General features: G+C 42.8%; 1 protein-coding gene across 1 annotated transcript in view; it reads left to right on the top strand.

The window, feature by feature from the left end:
• Positions 1-18203, top strand: part of LOC139764815 (periodic tryptophan protein 2 homolog) — a 171866-nt gene that overhangs the window by 122187 nt on the left and 31476 nt on the right. Inside the window, exon 14 of the mRNA XM_071691767.1 lies at positions 4766-4946. Coding sequence (XP_071547868.1) covers positions 4766-4946 — 181 coding nt within the window. The remainder of the gene's footprint in view (positions 1-4765; positions 4947-18203) is intronic.

Below are 18203 nucleotides of genomic sequence, written 5' to 3'. Positions count from 1 at the left end.
ACTGAGAACCAATCACTTTCCTCTCTTCCTACATGTACACATGCCTTACATCCTCGATAAAAACTTTTCATTGCTTCTAACAACTTGCCTCCCACACCATATATTCTTAATACCTTCCACAGAGCATCTCTATCAACTCTGTCATATTCCTTCTCCAGATCCATAGATGCTACATACAAATCCATTTGCTTTTCTAAGTATTTCATACATTCTTCAAAGCAGACACCTGATCCACACATCCTCTACCACTTCTGAAACCACACTGCTCTTCCCCACTCTGATGCTCTGTACATGCCTTCACCCTCTCAATCAATACCCTCCCATATAATTTCCCAGGAATACTCAACGAACTTATACCTCTATAATACGAACACTCAACTTTATCCCCTTTGCCTTTGTACAATGGCACTATGCAAGCATTCCGCCAATCCTCAGGCACCTCACCATGCGTCATACATACATTAAATAACCTTACCAACCAGTCAACAATATAGTCACCACCTTTTTTGATAAATTCCACTGAAATACCATCCAAACCCGCTGCCTTGCCGGCTTTCATCTTCCGCAAAGCTTTTACTACCTCTTCTCTGTTTACCAAATCATTCTCCCTAACCCTCTCACTTTGCACACCACCTCAAACAAAACACCTTATATATGCCACTCTATCATCAAACACATTTAACAAACCATCAAAATACTCACTCCATTTCCTTCTCACATCACCACTACTTGTTATCACCTCCCCATTAGCCCCCTTCACTGAAGTTCCCATTTGTTCCCTTGTCTTACACACTTTATTTACCTCCTTCCAAAACATCTTTTTATTCTCCCTAGAATTTAATGATACTCTCTCACCCCAACTCTCATTTGCCCTCTTTTTCACCTCTTGCACCTTTCACTTGACCTCCTGCCTCCTTCTTTTATACATCTCCCTGTCATTTGTGTTATTTCCCTGGAAAAATTGTCCAAATGCCTCTCTCTTCTCTTTCACTAATAATCTTGCTTCTTCATCCCACCACTCACTACCCTTTCTAATCTGCCCACCTCCCATGCTTCTCATGCCACAAGCATCTTTTGCGCAATCCATCACTGCTTCCCTAAATACATCCCATTCCTCCCCCACTCCCCTTACCTCCTTTGTTCTCACCTTTTTCCATTCGGTACTCAGTCTCTCCTGATACTTCCTCACACAAGCCTCCTTCCCAAGCTCACTTACACTGACCACTCACTTCACCCCAACATTCTCTCTTCTTTTCTGAAAACCCCTACAAATCTTCACCTTCGCCTCCACAAGATAATGATCAGACATCCCTCCATTTGCACCTCTCAGCACATGAACATCCAAAAGTCTCTCTTTCGCGCGCCTATCAATTAACACGTAATCCAATAATGCTCTCTGGCCATCTCTCCTACTTACATACGTATACTTATGTATATTTCTCTTTTTAAACCAGGTATTCCCAATCACCAGTCCTTTTTCAGCACATAAATGTACAAGCTCTTCACCATTTCCATTTACAATACTGAACACCCCATGTACACTAATTATTCCCTCAACTGCCACATTACTCACCTTTGCATTCAAATCACCCATCACTATAACCTGGTCTTGTACATCAAAACGACTAACACACCCACTCAGCTGCTCCCAAAACACTTGCCTCCCATGATCTTTCTTGTCATGCCCAGTTGCATATGCACCAATAATCACCCATCTCTCTCCATCCACTTTCAGTTTTACCCATATCAATCTAGAGTTTACTATCTTACACTTTATCACATACTCCCACCACTCCTGTTTCAGGAGTAATGCTACTCCTTCCCTTGCTCTTGTCCTCTCACTAACCCCTGACTTTACTCTCAAGACATTCCCAAACCACTCTTCCCCTTTACCCTTGAGCTTCATTTCACTCAGCGCCAAAACATCCAGGTTCCTTTCCTCAAACATACTACCTATCTCTCCTTTTTTCTCATCTTGGTTACATCCACACACATTTAGACTCCCCAATCTGAGCCTTCAAGGAGGATGAGCACTCCCTGCGTGACTCCTTCTGTTTCCCCTCTTAGAAAGTTAAAATACATATATACACTTGTACATATTCATAATTGTTGCCTTCATCCATTCTAGTTGCCACCCCGCCACACATAAAATAGCATCCCCCCAACACACACACACCTGCGTGCACGCGAGGTGGCACTAGGAACAGACAAAAATGCCACATCCGTTCACACTCAGTCTTTAGCTGTCATGCGTAATGCACCGAAACCACAGCTCCCTTTCCACATCCAGGCCCCGCAGACCTTTCCATGGTTTACCCCAGATGCTTCACCTGCCCTGATTCAGTCCATTGATAGCACATCGACCCCAGTATACCACATCCTTCCAATTCACTCTATTCCTTGCATGCCATTCACCCTCCTGTATGTTAAGGCCCCGATCGCTCAATATAATCTTTTTCACTCCATCCTTCTACCTCCAGTTTGGTCTCCTGCTTCTCATTCCCTCTACCTCTGACACATATAACCTCTTTTTCAATCTTTTCTCATTCATTCTCTCCATGTGACCAAACCATTTCAACACACCCTCTTCTGCTCTCTCAACCGAACTCTTTTCATTATTCCACATCTCTCGTACCCTTTCATTACTTACTCGATCAGACCACCTCACACCACATATTGTCCTCAAACATCTCATTTCCAACACATCCACCCTCCTCCGCACAACCCTATCTATTGCCCATGCCTCACAACCATATAACATTATTGGAACCATATTTCCTTCTAGCATACCCATTTTTGCTCTCTGAGATAATGTTCTTGCCTTCTACACATTCTTCACCACCCCCAGAACCATCTCCCCCTCCCCCACCCTGTGATTTACTTCTGCTTCCTTGGTTACACCTGCTGCTAAATCCACTCCCAGGTATCTAAAACACTTCTTCCACTAGTTTTTCTCCATTCAAACTTACCTTCCAATTAAATTGTCCCTCATCCCTGCTCTTATTCACATTTACTTTCAGCTTTCTTCTTTCACACACTTTACCAAACTCATTTACCAACTTCTGCAGTTTCTCACCTGAATCAGCCACCAGTGCTGTATCATCAGTGAACAACAACTGACTTACTTCCCAAGCCCTCTCATCCACAACAGACTGCATACTTGCCCCTCTCTCGAAAACTCTTGCATTTACCTCCCTTACCACCCCATCCATAAATAAATCAAACAACCACGGAGACATCACACACCCCTGCCGCAAACCGACATTCACTGAGAACCAGTGCCTTACATTCGTGATAAAAACTTTTCACACAACTGCTTCTAGCAACTTTCCTCCCTCGCCATGTACTCTTAAAACCTTCCACAAAGCATATATATCAACCCTATCATATGCCTTCTCCAGATCCATAAATGCTACATACAAATCCATTTGTTTTTTTTAAGTATTTCTCACATACATTTTTCAAAGCAAACACCTGATCCACATATCTACCACTTCTAAAACCACACTGCACTTCCCGAATCTGATGCTCTGTACATGCCTTTACCCTTTATGCTCTCAATAATAAGTAAAAATTTTATGTACATTTTTATAGAAAAATTTATTTTTTTGCATGCCTTTAAGTGGCAAGTAATGGCATGTTAAATTACTAATAAAGGAATAAACAGCAATAGATAAAACATGGTGAACAATACATTTACAATACAATATACAAAGGAATTGAAACAGCACCAGACCTCTAGGTCCCTTTGAGGTTGTTTATGATTGTGGCAGAGATGTGAATATCGTAGATCATGGTGGTAAGAGTAGAGATATGTACATAATAATGATGAAAAAGATGATAAACTTTTCATGTAGCTAAGGAGGTGTGAATTATGTCAGTTTTGGATTTGAAGTGAATTATTCATTAAGTTTGTTCCAAAACATATCTGTGGTAATACTGTCAACAGCTCTAATTGGTGAATCATTCCATAAGGACTAAGATAGATTGATAGACATTCCATATGTTAACAATTGTGTTGAAAAGTGTTTTGCCTCATTTTCCTCAGCAATACATAGATGTTAGAAAATATGTACCTTACTTTTGGGGGATATGGCCTAAATTTTCAGGGCTTAGTCCTAAAATGGTTAAGGAACTTGCGGGAGGAAAGGGCACTGTAAGACAAAGATGGGTATGTTTGAAGATATAGTAATCCTAACACTCTAGTATGAATGTAAGTCTTTGGTCTTAAATGCAAAAGAAAGGGAGTTGATAAACATGCATTGGGTTGATCAGATTAAAGGAAAGATTTTGGGTAATGAGTGCAGCCTTATTGAGAGGGCTAATCAGGATGTGCTCAAATGGTTTTGGCATTTGGAGGTTTTGAGTAAAGGGGGACTTACATAGAGGGCATATTTTGCCCAAGCAGAGTGAGCAAAGGGAAGGGGGAGACTTATTGGTGTTGGGGCCTCAGAATAAGTTGGAGCAGTTTGGTACATGGGGAGTGATGTGCTGCTAATTGGCTGAAACAGGGCATATGAATTGGTCATGGTAAACATTGGAAGAATCAGTGGGGTTTGGTTGTGGATGGGTCTCAGGTTTGACATGTTTTGCATAATAGCTAGAGACTGGTTGTGTGTAAATGCATTCTTATTTTGTTTGTCATGATAATTGCTAGAGTAGGAAAGGCAATTTGGTATAGACATACGTCCATACACAAAAGATAGTTAGGGGAAGACATTTTGCATTCACTTGTAAAAGTTAGATTATCAAAATTTTTTTTCAGGTCTATATGTGTGCTTCCGCCCTGATGGAAAACAGCTTGCTGTAGCTACTCTGGATGGCCAAATTACAATGTTCAAGCCATCAACTGGTGAGCAAGAATACAATATAAGTGGCAGAAATGATTTAGGAGCAGGCAGGGCTGATGCTGATAAGATTACTGCAAAGAAGAACCTTCAGTCAAAGTATGTATTGTTTATTGTGAGTCTTTGCTTCCCAAACCCCCTCTTCTGCTACAGATTGTATAATCACCCCTCTTTCCTAGATTCTTACTTTTATTTGCCTCACCACCCTGCCCATAAACAAATTAAACAGCCATGGTGACATTACACACCCCTGCCACAGACCAATCTTTACCCAGAACCACTCACCCCTTCTCTTTCTACTCATACACTCACCTTACACTCTGTAAAGACTTTCACTGCTTTTAGTAGCTTTCCTTCGCTGTATGTTAGTAAAGACTTCCATAAAGCATCGCTAATAAACCTATCATATGCTTTCCCAAGGTCCATAAATGTCATAAATGCCACATACAAATCTGATACACACATCCTCTACCTCTTACGAAACCACATTGTTCCAACCTGTTTTGATGCTCAGTGCATGCTCTCACACTCTCAGTCACCATATTCCCATACAACCACCAATCTTCTTCCAAAACATCTGATTCTCTCAGAAGTTTACTGATATTTGCTCAGTCCAACTCTCATTTGTCCTCTTTTTCAACCCCTGCATCTTCCTCATGCCCTTCTGCTGCTTTCTCCTGCCCATCTCCCAATCATTTGCACCCATTTCTTGTAAGTACTGCCCATAAACCTCTTGGCTGCTTCCAAAACACTTGGCTAATGATCTTTCTTCTCATGGCTAGTTGCAGATGAACCAGTTCATCTCTTACCCACATTAATCTAGAATTCACTTCCTTACACTCTTTCACTCACTTTCACAACTCCTGCTTCAGGAGTAGTGCTACCCCTTCCTTAGCACTTGTCCTTCACCATCGCTTGACTTTACTCCAAAGACATTTCCAAAACCATTTTTTCCCTTTGCTCTTGAGATTTGTTTCACTCAGAGCCAGAAGATTCAGGTTTTCTTCCTCAGAAATACTACCTATATATTCTGAGCCTTCATAAAGGATGAGCATTCCCTGCTTGACTCCTTCAGTGTTCCTTCTTTTAGAAATTGAAATACAAAAAAAATTTATGATTACCAAAAACAAGTATGAATATGTACTTGTGCATATATAATACTCCCCACATATTCCCTGTGTGTCATAAAAGGTGACTAAAAGGGGAGGGAGCGGGGAGCTGGAAATCCTCCCCTCCAGTTTTGACTTTCCCAAAAGAAGGAACAGAGAAGGAGGCCAAGTGAGGATTTTCCCTCTTAGGCTCAGTCCTCTATTCTTAATGCTACTATGCTGATGCAGGAAAATGTGAATGTATGAGAAAAAAGGAAAGGAGACTTGTGTTAGGAAGTACCAGGAGAGATTGAGTCTGGAATGGCAAAAGTTGATAGCAAATGACGTGAGGGAAGTGGGTGAGGAATAGGATGTATTTAGGGAAGCAGTGATGTCATGTGCAAAAGATGCGTGTGGCATGAGAAAGGTAGGAGGTGGGCCGATTAGAAAGGGTATTGAGTGGTGGAATGAAGAAGTAAAGTTGTTAGTGAAGGAGAAAAAGAGAGACATTTGGACAATACTTACAAGGGAGGAGTGCAAATGACTGGATGCTTATGCATTTGGCCATGAGAAGAGATTTTATGAGAGGCAAATGTTGTGAAAGCAACCGAGTGAATATGTCTGCAGTTTTGATGTAAGAGATCAGGTTTGAGTGATGGGTGGTTTGATTGTGGGTGAGTTATGTGGTCGTTGAAGGAATAATTGTGAGGCATGGGTTATTCAGTATTATGAATGGAAATGATGAACAGCATGTGGTGTTGTATGCTGAAAAATGACTGGTGATTAGGAAAACCTGGTTTAAAAAGAGGAACTTATATATGTGTATCCCTGGGGATAGGGGAGAAAGAATACTTCCCACGTATTCCCTGTGTGTCGTAGAAGGTGACTAAAGGTGGTAGGAGCAGGGGGCTGGAAACCCTCCCCCCATGTATTTAGATTTCTAAAATGAGAAATAGAAGGAGTGAAGCGAGGGGTGCTCATCTTCATTGAAGGCTCACATTGGGTTGTCTGAATGTGTGCAGATGTATCCAAGATGAGAAGAAAGGAGAGATAGTTAGCATGTTTGAGGAAAGGAACCTGGATGTTTTGGCCATGAGTGAAACGAAGCTCAAGGGTAATGGGAAGAGTAGTTTGGGAATGTCTGGGAGTAAAGTCAGGGGTTGGTGAGAGGACATAAGCAAAGGAAGGAGTAGCACCTCTCCTGAAGCAGTTGTGGGAGTATGTGATAGAGTGTAAGAAAGTAAGCTCTAGATTGATATGGGTAAAAATGAAAGTGAATAGAGAGAGATGGGTGATTATTGGTGCCTATGTACCTGGTCATGAGAAGAAAGATCATGGGAGGCAAGTGTTTTGGGAGCAGCTGAGTGAGAGTGTTAGCAGCTTTGTTGCACGAGACTGGGTTATAGTGATGGTTTATTTGAATGCGAAGGTGAGTAATGTGGCAGTTTAGGGTATAATTGGTGTACCTGGGGTGGTCAATGTTTTAAGTGGAAAAGGCGAAGAGCTTGTGGATTTGTTTGCTGAAAAAGGACTGGTGATAGGGAATACCTGGTTTAAGAATAGGGACATACATAAGTATACATATGTGAGTAGGAGAGATGGTTAAAGGGCATTATTGGATTATGTGTTAAATGATAGGCGTGTAAAAGAGAGACTTTTCGATGTGAATGTTCTGAGAGGGGCAGCTGGAGGGATGTCTGATAACTATCTTGTGGAGGCGAAGGTGAGGATTTGTAGAGGCTTTCAGAAAAGAAGAGAGAATGTTGGGGAGAAGAGAGTGGTGAGAGTAAGTGAGCTTGGAAAGGAGACTTGTGTGAGGAATTACCAGGAGAGATTGAGTGTAGAATGGCAAAAGGTGCGAGCAAATGACATGAGGGGAGTGGGGGAGGAATGGGATGTATTTAGGGAAGCTGTGATAGCTTGCGCAAAAGATGCATGTGGCATGAGAAAGGTGGGAGATGGGCAGATTAGAAAGAGTAATGAGTGGTGAGATGAAGAAGTAAGTTTGTTTGTTAGTGAAAGAGAAGAGAGAGTCGTTTGGACGATTTTTGCAGGGAAGTAATACAAATTACCTAGAGAGGTATAGAAGAAAGAGGCAGAAGGTCAAGAGAAAGGTGCAAGAAGTGAAAAAGAGGGGAAATGAGCATTGGGGTGAGAGAGTATCACTGACTTTTAGGGAAAATAAAAAGATGTTTTGTAAGGAGTTAGATAATGTGTGTAAGACAAGAGAACAAATGGGAACATTGGTGAAGGGGGCTAATGGGGAGGTGATAACAAGTAGTGATGAAGAGAGAAGATGGAGTGAGTATTTTGAAGTTTGTTGAATGTGTTTGATGATAGAGGGGCAGATATAGGGTATTTTGGTCGAGGTGGTGTGCAAAGTGAGAGGGTCAGGGAGAATTGTTTGGTAAACAGAGAAGAGGTATTGAAAGCTTTGCAGATGATGAAAGCTGGCAGGGGGGTTTGGATGATACTGCAATGGAATTTATAAAAACAAGGAGATGACTGTTGTTGTTGTTTGGTTGGTAAAGATATTCATTGTAAGTATGGATCATGGTGAAGTTGCCTGAGGATTGGCGGAATGCATGCATAGTGCCGTTGTATAAAGGCAAAGGGGATAAAGTTGAGTGTTCGTATTATAGAGGTATAAGTTTGTTGAGTATTCCTGGGAAATTATATGGGAGGGTATTGATTGAGAGGGTAAGGGCATGTACAGAGCATCAGATTGGGGAAGAGCAGTGTGGTTTCAAAAGTGGTAGAGGATGTGTGGATCAGGTGTTTGCTTTGAAGAATGTACATGAGAAATACTTAGAAAAACAGATGGATTTGTGTGTAGCATTTATGGCTCTGGAGAAGGCATATGATAGGGTTGATAGAGATGCTTTGTGGAAGGTATTAAGAGTATATGGTGTGGGAGATAAGTTGCCAGAAGAATCAGTGAAAAGTTTTTACTAAGGATGTAAGGCATTTGTATGAGTAGGAAGAGAGGAAAGTGATTGGTTCGCAGTGAATGTAGGTTTGCGGCAAGGGTGCGTGATGTCTCCATGGTTGTTTAATTTGTTTATGGATGGGGTTATTAGGGAGGTGAATGCAAGAGTTTAGGAAAAAGGGGCAAGCATGCAGTCTGTTGTGGATGAGAGGGCTTGTGAAGTGAGTCAGTGTTGTTTGCTGATGATACAGTGCTTGTGGCTGATTCAGGTGAGAAACTGCATAGGTTGGTGACTGAGGTTGATAAAGTGTGTGAAAGGAGAAAGTTGAAAGTAAATGTGAATAAGAGCAAGGATATTAGGTTCAGTAGGGTTGAGGGACAACTTAATTGAGAGGTAAGTTTGAATGGAATAAAACTGAAGAAAGTGAAGTGTTTTAGCAGTGGATGGAACCATGGAAGCAGAAGTGAGTCTCGGGATGGGGAGGGAGTGAAGTTTCTGGGAGTGTTGAAGAATGTGTGGAAGGTGAGAATGTTATCTTGGAGAGCAAAAATGGGTATATTTGAAGGAATAGTGGTTCCAACAATGTTGTATGGTAACTAGGCATGCGCTATGGATAGGGTTGTGCGGAGGAGGGTGGATGTGTTGGAAATGAAATGTTTGAGGACAATATGTGGTGTGAGGTTGTTTGATCGAGTAAGTAATGAAGGGGTAAGAGGGATGTGTGGTAATAAAAAGAGTGTGGTTGAGAGCAGAAGAGGGTGCGTTGAAATGATTTGGACACATGGAGAGAATGAGTGAGGAAAGATTGACAAAAAAGATATGTGTCAGAGGTGAAGGGAAGGGGAAGTGGGAGACCTAATTGAAGGTGGAAGGATGGTGTGAAAAAGATTTTGAGTGATCGGGGCCTGAACATAGAGGAGGGTGAAAGCCATGCAAGGAATAGAGTGATTGGAATGATTTAGTATACAGGGGTCGACATGGAGGGTGAAAGCCGTGCAAGGAATAGAGTGAATTGGAACGATTTGGTATACAGGGGTCGATGTGATGTCAGTGGATTGAACCAGACATTGTGAAGCATCTGGGCTGTGGTCCTTGGATGTGAAAAGGGAGCTATGGTTTCTGTGCATTACACATGACAGCTAGAGATTGAGTGTGAACGAATGTGGCCTTTTTGTCTTTTCCTTTTGCTACCTCACTGGAGAGAGAGAGAGAGAGAGAGAGAGAGAGAGAGAGAGAGAGAGAGAGAGAGAGAGAGTGAGAGGAGAGAGAGAGAGTGAGAGAGGAGAGAGAGAGAGAGGGGGGGGGGGAGTGAGAGAGAGAGAGAGAGAGAGAGAGAGAGAGAGAGAGAGAGAGAGAGAGAGAGAGAGAGAGAGAGAGAGAGAGAGAGAGAGAGAGAGAGAGAGAGAGAGAGAGAGAGAGAGAGAGAGTGAGAGAGTGAGAGAGAGAGAGAGTGAGAGAGGAGAGAGAGAGAGAGTGAGAGAGGAGAGAGAGAGAGTGAGAGAGGAGAGAGAGAGAGAGAGAGTGAGAGAGAGAGAGAGAGAGAGAGAGTGAGAGAGAGAGAGAGAGAGAGAGAGAGAGAGAGAGAGTGAGAGAGGAGAGAGAGAGAGTGAGAGAGGAGAGAGAGAGAGTGAGAGAGGAGAGAGAGAGAGTGAGAGAGAGGAGAGAGAGAGAGTGAGAGAGGAGAGAGAGTGAGAGAGGAGAGAGAGAGAGAGAGAGAGAGAGAGAGAGAGAGAGAGAGAGAGTGAGAGAGGAGAGAGAGAGAGAGTGAGAGAGGAGAGAGAGAGAGTGAGAGAGGAGAGAGAGAGAGTGAGAGAGGAGAGAGTGAGAGAGGAGAGAGAGAGAGAGAGAGAGAGAGAGAGTGAGAGAGGAGAGAGAGAGAGAGAGAGAGAGAGAGAGAGAGAGAGAGAGAGAGAGAGAGAGAGAGAGAGAGAGAGAGAGAGAGGAGAGAGAGAAAGTGAGAGAGGAGAGAGAGAGAAAGTGAGAGAGGAGAGAGAGAGAGAGAGAGAGAGAGAGAGAGAGAGAGAGAGTGAGAGAGGAGAGAGAGAGAGTGAGAGAGGAGAGAGAGAGTGAGAGAGGAGAGAGAGAGAGTGAAAGAGGAGAGAGAGAGTGAAAGAGGAGAGAGAGAGAGAGAGAGAGAGAGAGAGAGAGAGGAGAGGGAGAGAGAGAGGGGGAGAGGAGAGAGGAGGGGGAGAGGAGAGGAGAGAGAGGGGGGAGGAGAGGAGAGAGAGGGGGGGGAGAGGAGAGAGAGGGGGGAGAGAGGAGAGAGAGGGGGGGAGATAGGAGAGAGGGGGGGAGGAGAGAGAGAGAGAGAGAGAGAGAGAGAGAGAGAGAGAGAGAGAGAGAGAGAGAGAGAGAGAGAGAGAGAGGAATGCTGTTGTGTTGCAGGGTGGTGATGGGAACGGATGAAGGGAGCAAGTATGGGAATGTACATGTGTATGTCTGTGTATGTATATGTATGTATCCATTGAGATCTATATGTATGTATATGTGTGTGTATGGATGTCTATTTTTTTTTTATTTTTTTTTTTATTATACTTTGTCGCTGTCTCCCGCGTTTGCGAGGTAGCGCAAGGAAACAGACGAAAGAAATGGCCCAACCCCCCCCATACACATGCATATACATACGTCCACACACGCAAATATACATACCTACACAGCTTTCCATGGTTTACCCCAGACGCTTCACATGCCTTGATTCAATCCACTGACAGCACGTCAACCCCGGTATACCACATCGCTCCAATTCACTTTATTCCTTGCCCTCCTTTCACCCTCCTGCATGATCAGGCCCCGATCACACAAAATCTTTTTCACTCCATCTTTCCACCTCCAATTTGGTCTCCCTCTTCTCCTCGTTCCCTCCACCTCCGACACATATATCCTCTTGGTCAATCTTTCCTCACTCATTCTCTCCATGTGCCCAAACCACTTCAAAACACCCTCTTCTGCTCTCTCAACCACGCTCTTTTTATTTCCACACATCTCTCTTACCCTTACGTTACTCACTCGATCAAACCACCTCACACCACACATTGTCCTCAAACATCTCATTTCCAGCACATCCATCCTCCTGCGCACAACTCTATCCATAGCCCACGCCTCGCAACCATACAACATTGTTGGAACCACTATTCCTTCAAACATACCCATTTTTGCTTTCCAAGATAATGTTCTCGACTTCCACACATTCTTCAAGGCCCCCTGAATTTTCGCCCCCTCCCCCACCCTATGATCCACTTCCGCTACCATGGTTCCATCCGCTGCCAGATCCACTCCCAGATATCTAAAACACTTCACTTCCTCCAGTTTTTCTCCATTCAAACTCACCTCCCAATTGACTTGACCCTCAACCCTACTGTACCTAATAACCTTGCTCTTATTCACATTTACTCTTAACTTTCTTCTTCCACACACTTTACCAAACTCAGTCACCAGCTTCTGCAGTTTCTCACATGAATCAGCCACCAGTGCTGTATCATCAGCGAACAACAACTGACTCATTTCCCAAGCTCTCTCATCCCCAACAGACTTCATACTTGCCCCTCTTTCCAAAACTCTTGCATTTACTTCCCTAACAACCCCATCCATAAACAAATTAAACAACCATGGAGACATCACACACCCCTGCCGCAAACCTACATTCACTGAGAACCAATCACTTTCCTCTCTTCCTACACGTATACATGCCTTACATCCTCGATAAAAACTTTTCACTGCTTCTAACAACTTTCCTCCCACACCATATATTCTTAACACCTTCCACAGAGCATCTCTATCAACTCTATCATATGCCTTCTCCAGATCCATAAAAGCTACATACAAATCCATTTGCTTTTCTAAGTATTTCTCACATACATTCTTCAAAGCAAACACCTGATCCACACATCCTCTACCACTTCTGAAACCACACTGCTCTTCCCCAATCTGATGCTCTGTACATGCCTTCACCCTCTCAATCAATACCCTCCCATATGATTTACCAGGAATACTCAACAAACTTATACCTCTGTAATTTGAGCACTCACTCTTATCCCCTTTGCCTTTGTACAATGGCACTATGCACGCATTCTGCCAATCCTCAGGCACCTCACCATGAGTCATACATACATTAAATAACCTTACCAACCAGTCAACAATACAGTCACCCCCTTTTTTAATAAATTCCACTGCAATACCATCCAAACCTGCTGCCTTGCCGGCTTTCATCTTCCGCAAAGCTTTCACTACCTCTTCTCTGTTTACCAAATCATTTTCCCTAACCCTCTCACTTTGCACACCACCTCGACCAAAACACCCTATATCTGCCACTTTATCATCAAACACATTCAACAAACCTTCAAAATACTCACTCCATCTCCTTCTCACATCACCACTACTTGTTATCACCTCCCCATTTGCGCCCTTCACTGAAGTTCCCATTTGTTCCCTTGTCTTACGCACTTTCTTTACCTCCTTCCAGAACATCTTTTTATTCTCCCTAAAATTTAATGATACTCTCTCACCCCAACTCTCATTTGCCCTTTTTTTCACCTCTTGCACCTTTCTCTTGACCTCCTGTCTCTTTCTTTTATACATCTCCCACTCAATTGCATTTTTTCCCTGTAAAAATCGTCCAAATGCCTCTCTCTTCTCTTTCACTAATACTCTTACTTCTTCATCCCACCACTCACTACCCTTTCCAATCAACCCACCTCCCACTCTTCTCATGCCACAAGCATTTGCGCAATCCATCACTGATTCCCTAAATACATCCCATTCCTCCCCCACTCCCCTTACTTCCATTGTTCTCACCTTTTTCCATTCTGTACTCAGTCTCTCCTGGTACTTCCTCACACAGGTCACCTTCCCAAGCTCACTTACTCTCACCACCCTCTTCACCCCAACATTCACTCTTCTTTTCTGAAAACCCATACAAATCTTCACCTTAGCCTCCACAAGATAATGATCAGACATCCCTCCAGTTGCACCTCTCAGCACATTAACATCCAAAAGTCTCTCTTTCGCACGCCTGTCAATTAACACGTAATCCAATAACGCTCTCTGGCCATCTCTCCTACTTACATAAGTATACTTATGTATATCTCGCTTTTTAAACCAGGTATTCCCAGTCATCAGTCCTTTTTCAGCACATAAATCTACAAGCTCTTCACCATTTCCATTTACAACACTGAACACCCCATGTATACCAATTATTCCCTCAACTGCCACATTACTCACCTTTGCATTCAAATCACCCATCACTATAACCCGGTCTCGTGCATCAAAACCACTAACACACTCATTCAGCTGCTCCCAAAACACTTGCCTCTCATGATCTTTCTTCTCATGCCCAGGTGCATATGCACCAATAATCACCCACCTCTCTCCATCAACTTTCAGTTTTACCCATATTAATCGAGAATTTACTTTCTTACATTCTATCACATACTCCCACAACTCCTGTTTCAGGAGTATTGCTACTCCTTCCCTTGCTCTTGTCCTCTCACTAACCCCTGACTTTACTCCCCAGACATTCCCAAACCACTCTTGCCCTTTACCCTTGAGCTTCGTTTCACTCAGAGCCAAAACATCCAGGTTCCTTTCCTCAAACATACTACCTATCTCTCCTTTTTTCACATCTTGGTTACATCCACACACATTTAGGCACCCCACTCTGAGCCTATATATATATTTATTTATTTATTTTGCTTTGTCGCTGTCTCCCGCGTTAGCGAGGTAGCGCAAGGAAACAGACAAAAGAATGGCCCAACCCACCCACATACACATTTATATATATACACATCCACACACGCAAATATACATACCTATACATCTCAGTGTACACATATATGTACACACACAGACATATACATATATACACATGTACATAATTCATACTGTCTGCCTTTATTTATTCCCATCGCCACCTCGCCACACATGGAACAACAACCCCCTCCCCCCTCATGTGTGCGAGGTAGCGCTAGGAAAAGACAACAAAGGCCCCATTCGTTCACACTCAGTCTCTAGCTGTCATGTATAATGCACCGAAACCACAACTCCCTTTCCACATCCAGGCCCCACAGAACTTTACATGGTTTAGCCCAGACGCTTCACATGCCCTGGTTCAATCCATTGACAGCACGTTGAGCCCGGTATACCACATCATTCCAATTCACTCTATTCCTTGCACGCCTTTCACCCTCCTGCATGTTCAGGCCCCGATCACTCAAAATCTTTTTCACTCCATCTTTCCACCTCCAGTTTGATCTCCCACTACTACTCATTCCCTCCACCTCTGACACATATATCCTCTTGGTCAATCTTTCCTCACTCATTCTCTCCATGTGACCAAACCATTTTAAAACACCCTCTTCTGCTCTCTCAACCACACTCTTTTTATTTCCACACATCTCTCTTACCCTTACATTACTTACTCGATCAAACCACCTCACACCACATATTGTCCTCAAACATCTCATTTCCAGCACATCCACCCTCCTGTGCACAACTCTATCCATAGCCCACGCCTCGCAACCATACAACATTGTTGGAACCACTATTCCTTTAAACATACCCATTTTTGCTTTCCGAGATAATGTTCTCGACTTCCAAACATTCTTCAAGGCTCCTAGAATTTTCGCCCCCTCCCCCACCCTATGATTCACTTCCGCTTCCATGGTTCCATCCACTGCCAGATCCACTCCCAGATATCTAAAACACTTTACTTCCTCCAGTTTTTCTCCATTCAAACTTACCTCCCAATTGACTTGACCCTCAACCCTACTGTACCTAATAACCTTGCTCTTATTCACATTTACTCTTAACTTTCATCTTTCACACACTTTACCAAACTCAGTCACCTGCTTCTGTAGTTTCTCACATGAATCAGCCACCAGCGCTGTATCATCAGCGAACAACAACTGACTCACTTCCCAAGCTCTCTCATCCACAACAGACTGCATACATATATATATATATATATATATATATATATATATATATGTGTGATCGGGGCCTGAACATGCAGGAGGGTGAAAGGAGGGCAAGGAATAGAGTGAATTGGAGCGATGTGGTATACCGGGGTTGACGTGCTGTCAGTGGATTGAATCAAAGCATGTGAAGCGTCTGGGGTAAACCATGGAAAGCTGTGTAGGTATGTATATTTGCGTGTGTGGACGTATGTATATACATGTGTATGGGGGGGGGGTTGGGCCATTTCTTTCGTCTGTTTCCTTGCGCTACCTCGCAAACGCGGGAGACAGCGACAAAGTATAATAAAAAAAAATAATATATATGTATGTGAGTGGTTGGGCCATTTTTCGTAAGTTTCCTTGTGCTACCTTGCTGACGCAGGAAACAGCAAGTAAATGTTTTTTTATCTTATTATACTTAACTGCTGTGTCCCGCATTAGCGAGGTAGTACAGGAAAACATGAGGAATGGCCCAACCCACCCACATACACGTGTATATACATGAACACCCACACACACACATATACATATACATTTCAATGTATACATACATATACATACACAGACATATACATATATACACATGTACATATCCATACTTGCTGCCTTCATCCATTCTCATTGCCACCCTGCCACACACGAAATAGCCTCCTCCTCCTTCTCCTCCATGCTGTGCTATGCTGTGCAATTAAGTATGATAATTAATAATTGATATGCATGTAAAATAGAGACTTTTGGATGTAAATATGCTAAAGGGGCAGCTGATAGAATGTCTCATCATTTTCTTGTGGAGTTGAGAGTGAAGATAGGAAGAGGTTTTTAGAAAAGATGAAATGACATCGTTGAGAAAAGAATTGAGAGTAAATGAGCTTGGAAGAGAAACTCATTAGAAGAAATACCCAGTTAGGTTGAGTGTAGAAGAGCAAAAGATGAGTGTAAATGAAGCAAGGGGATGGAGTAAGGAGTGGAAAGTATTTAGGGAAGCAGTGCTGGCATATGTGAAAGATGCACATGGCATGCTAAAGATGGGAGGTGGGTAGAATAGAAAGGGTAGTGAGTTGTGGGATGAGGAAGTGAAGTTGCTGTTGAAAGAGAAAAGAGAGGCATTTGGGCAGTACTTATAGGGAAGGAGTGCAAAGGATTGAGGGATGTGTAAAAGAAAGTGGCAGGAGGTTAAGAGGGCAAATGAGAGTTGAGACAAGTGAGTATTGGTAAACTTTATAGACAAAATGTTTTAAAAGGAGGTTGATAATGTGCAAAAATTATGAGAACAAATAGGAACTTTGGAGAAGGGGGCAAAAGGGAAAGTGGTAAGAGGTAGTGATAAAATGAGGAGATGAGATGGTGTGAGTACTCTAAATGTCTTTGATGACAGGGTGGCATATGTAAGATGTTTGGTTCGAGAAGTTATGCGAAGTGAGAGATTCATGGAGAGTGGTTTAATGAAAATACAAGAGGTAGTGAAATCCTCACTTGAGATGAAATGTGGCAAGGCAGCTGGAGTGGATGATGTTGAAGTTGAATTTATCAAGAGAGGGGGGTGACTGTGTTGTTGATTTGTTTGTAAGGATTTTTCACTGTGTGTATGGATCATGATGAGGGGCCTGAGGATTGACAAAGTGCATGTATAGTGCCATTGTATAAAGGTAAAGGAGGTGGAGTGCTCAAACTGAAAAGGTACAACTATGTTAAGTGTACCTGATAAGTTGTAAGGGAGGGTATTGATTAAGAGGGTGAAGGCATGTACAGAGCATCAGATTGGGGAAGAGCAGTTTGGTTTCAGAAGTGGTAGAGGATTTGTGGATCAGGTGTTTGCTTTAAAGAATGTGTGTGAGAAGTACTTGGAGAAACAGATGGATTTGTATGTAGCATTCATGGATCTGGAGAAAGCATATGACTGAGTTGATATAGATGCCTAGTTGAAGGAATTCAAAATATGAAATGTGGAAGGAATGCTGCTGGAAGCAGTGAGGTTTTTCAGGGAATGAGGTGTGTGTATGAGTAGGAAGAGAAGAGAGTGAATTGTTGCAAGTGAAGGTTGGTCTGTGGCAGGGGTGTGTGATATCACCATGGTTATTCAGTTTGTTTATGTGTGGGATAGTGAGGGAGGTAAGTGTGAGAGCTTTGGAGTGAGGGGCATGCATGGAGTCTGTAGGGGATCAGAGGGCATGTGAAGTGAGTCGGTTATTATTTTCTGATGATATGGGGCTGATAGCAGTGTCAAGTGAGAAACTGTAGAATATGGTGAATGATTTTGGAAGAGTGTGTGAAACAAGAAAACTGAGAGTAAATATGAATAAAAACAACATTATTAGGTTTAGTAGGGTTGAGGGACAGGTTAGTTTGGGGTATGAGTTTGATTGGCAAAAACTTAGAAATGAAGTGTTT

Source organism: Panulirus ornatus, chromosome 4 (assembly GCF_036320965.1).
Source record: "Panulirus ornatus isolate Po-2019 chromosome 4, ASM3632096v1, whole genome shotgun sequence".
NCBI classification, from domain to species: Eukaryota; Metazoa; Arthropoda; class Malacostraca; order Decapoda; family Palinuridae; genus Panulirus; species Panulirus ornatus.
This window is presented reverse-complemented; position numbering and strand designations above follow the sequence as displayed.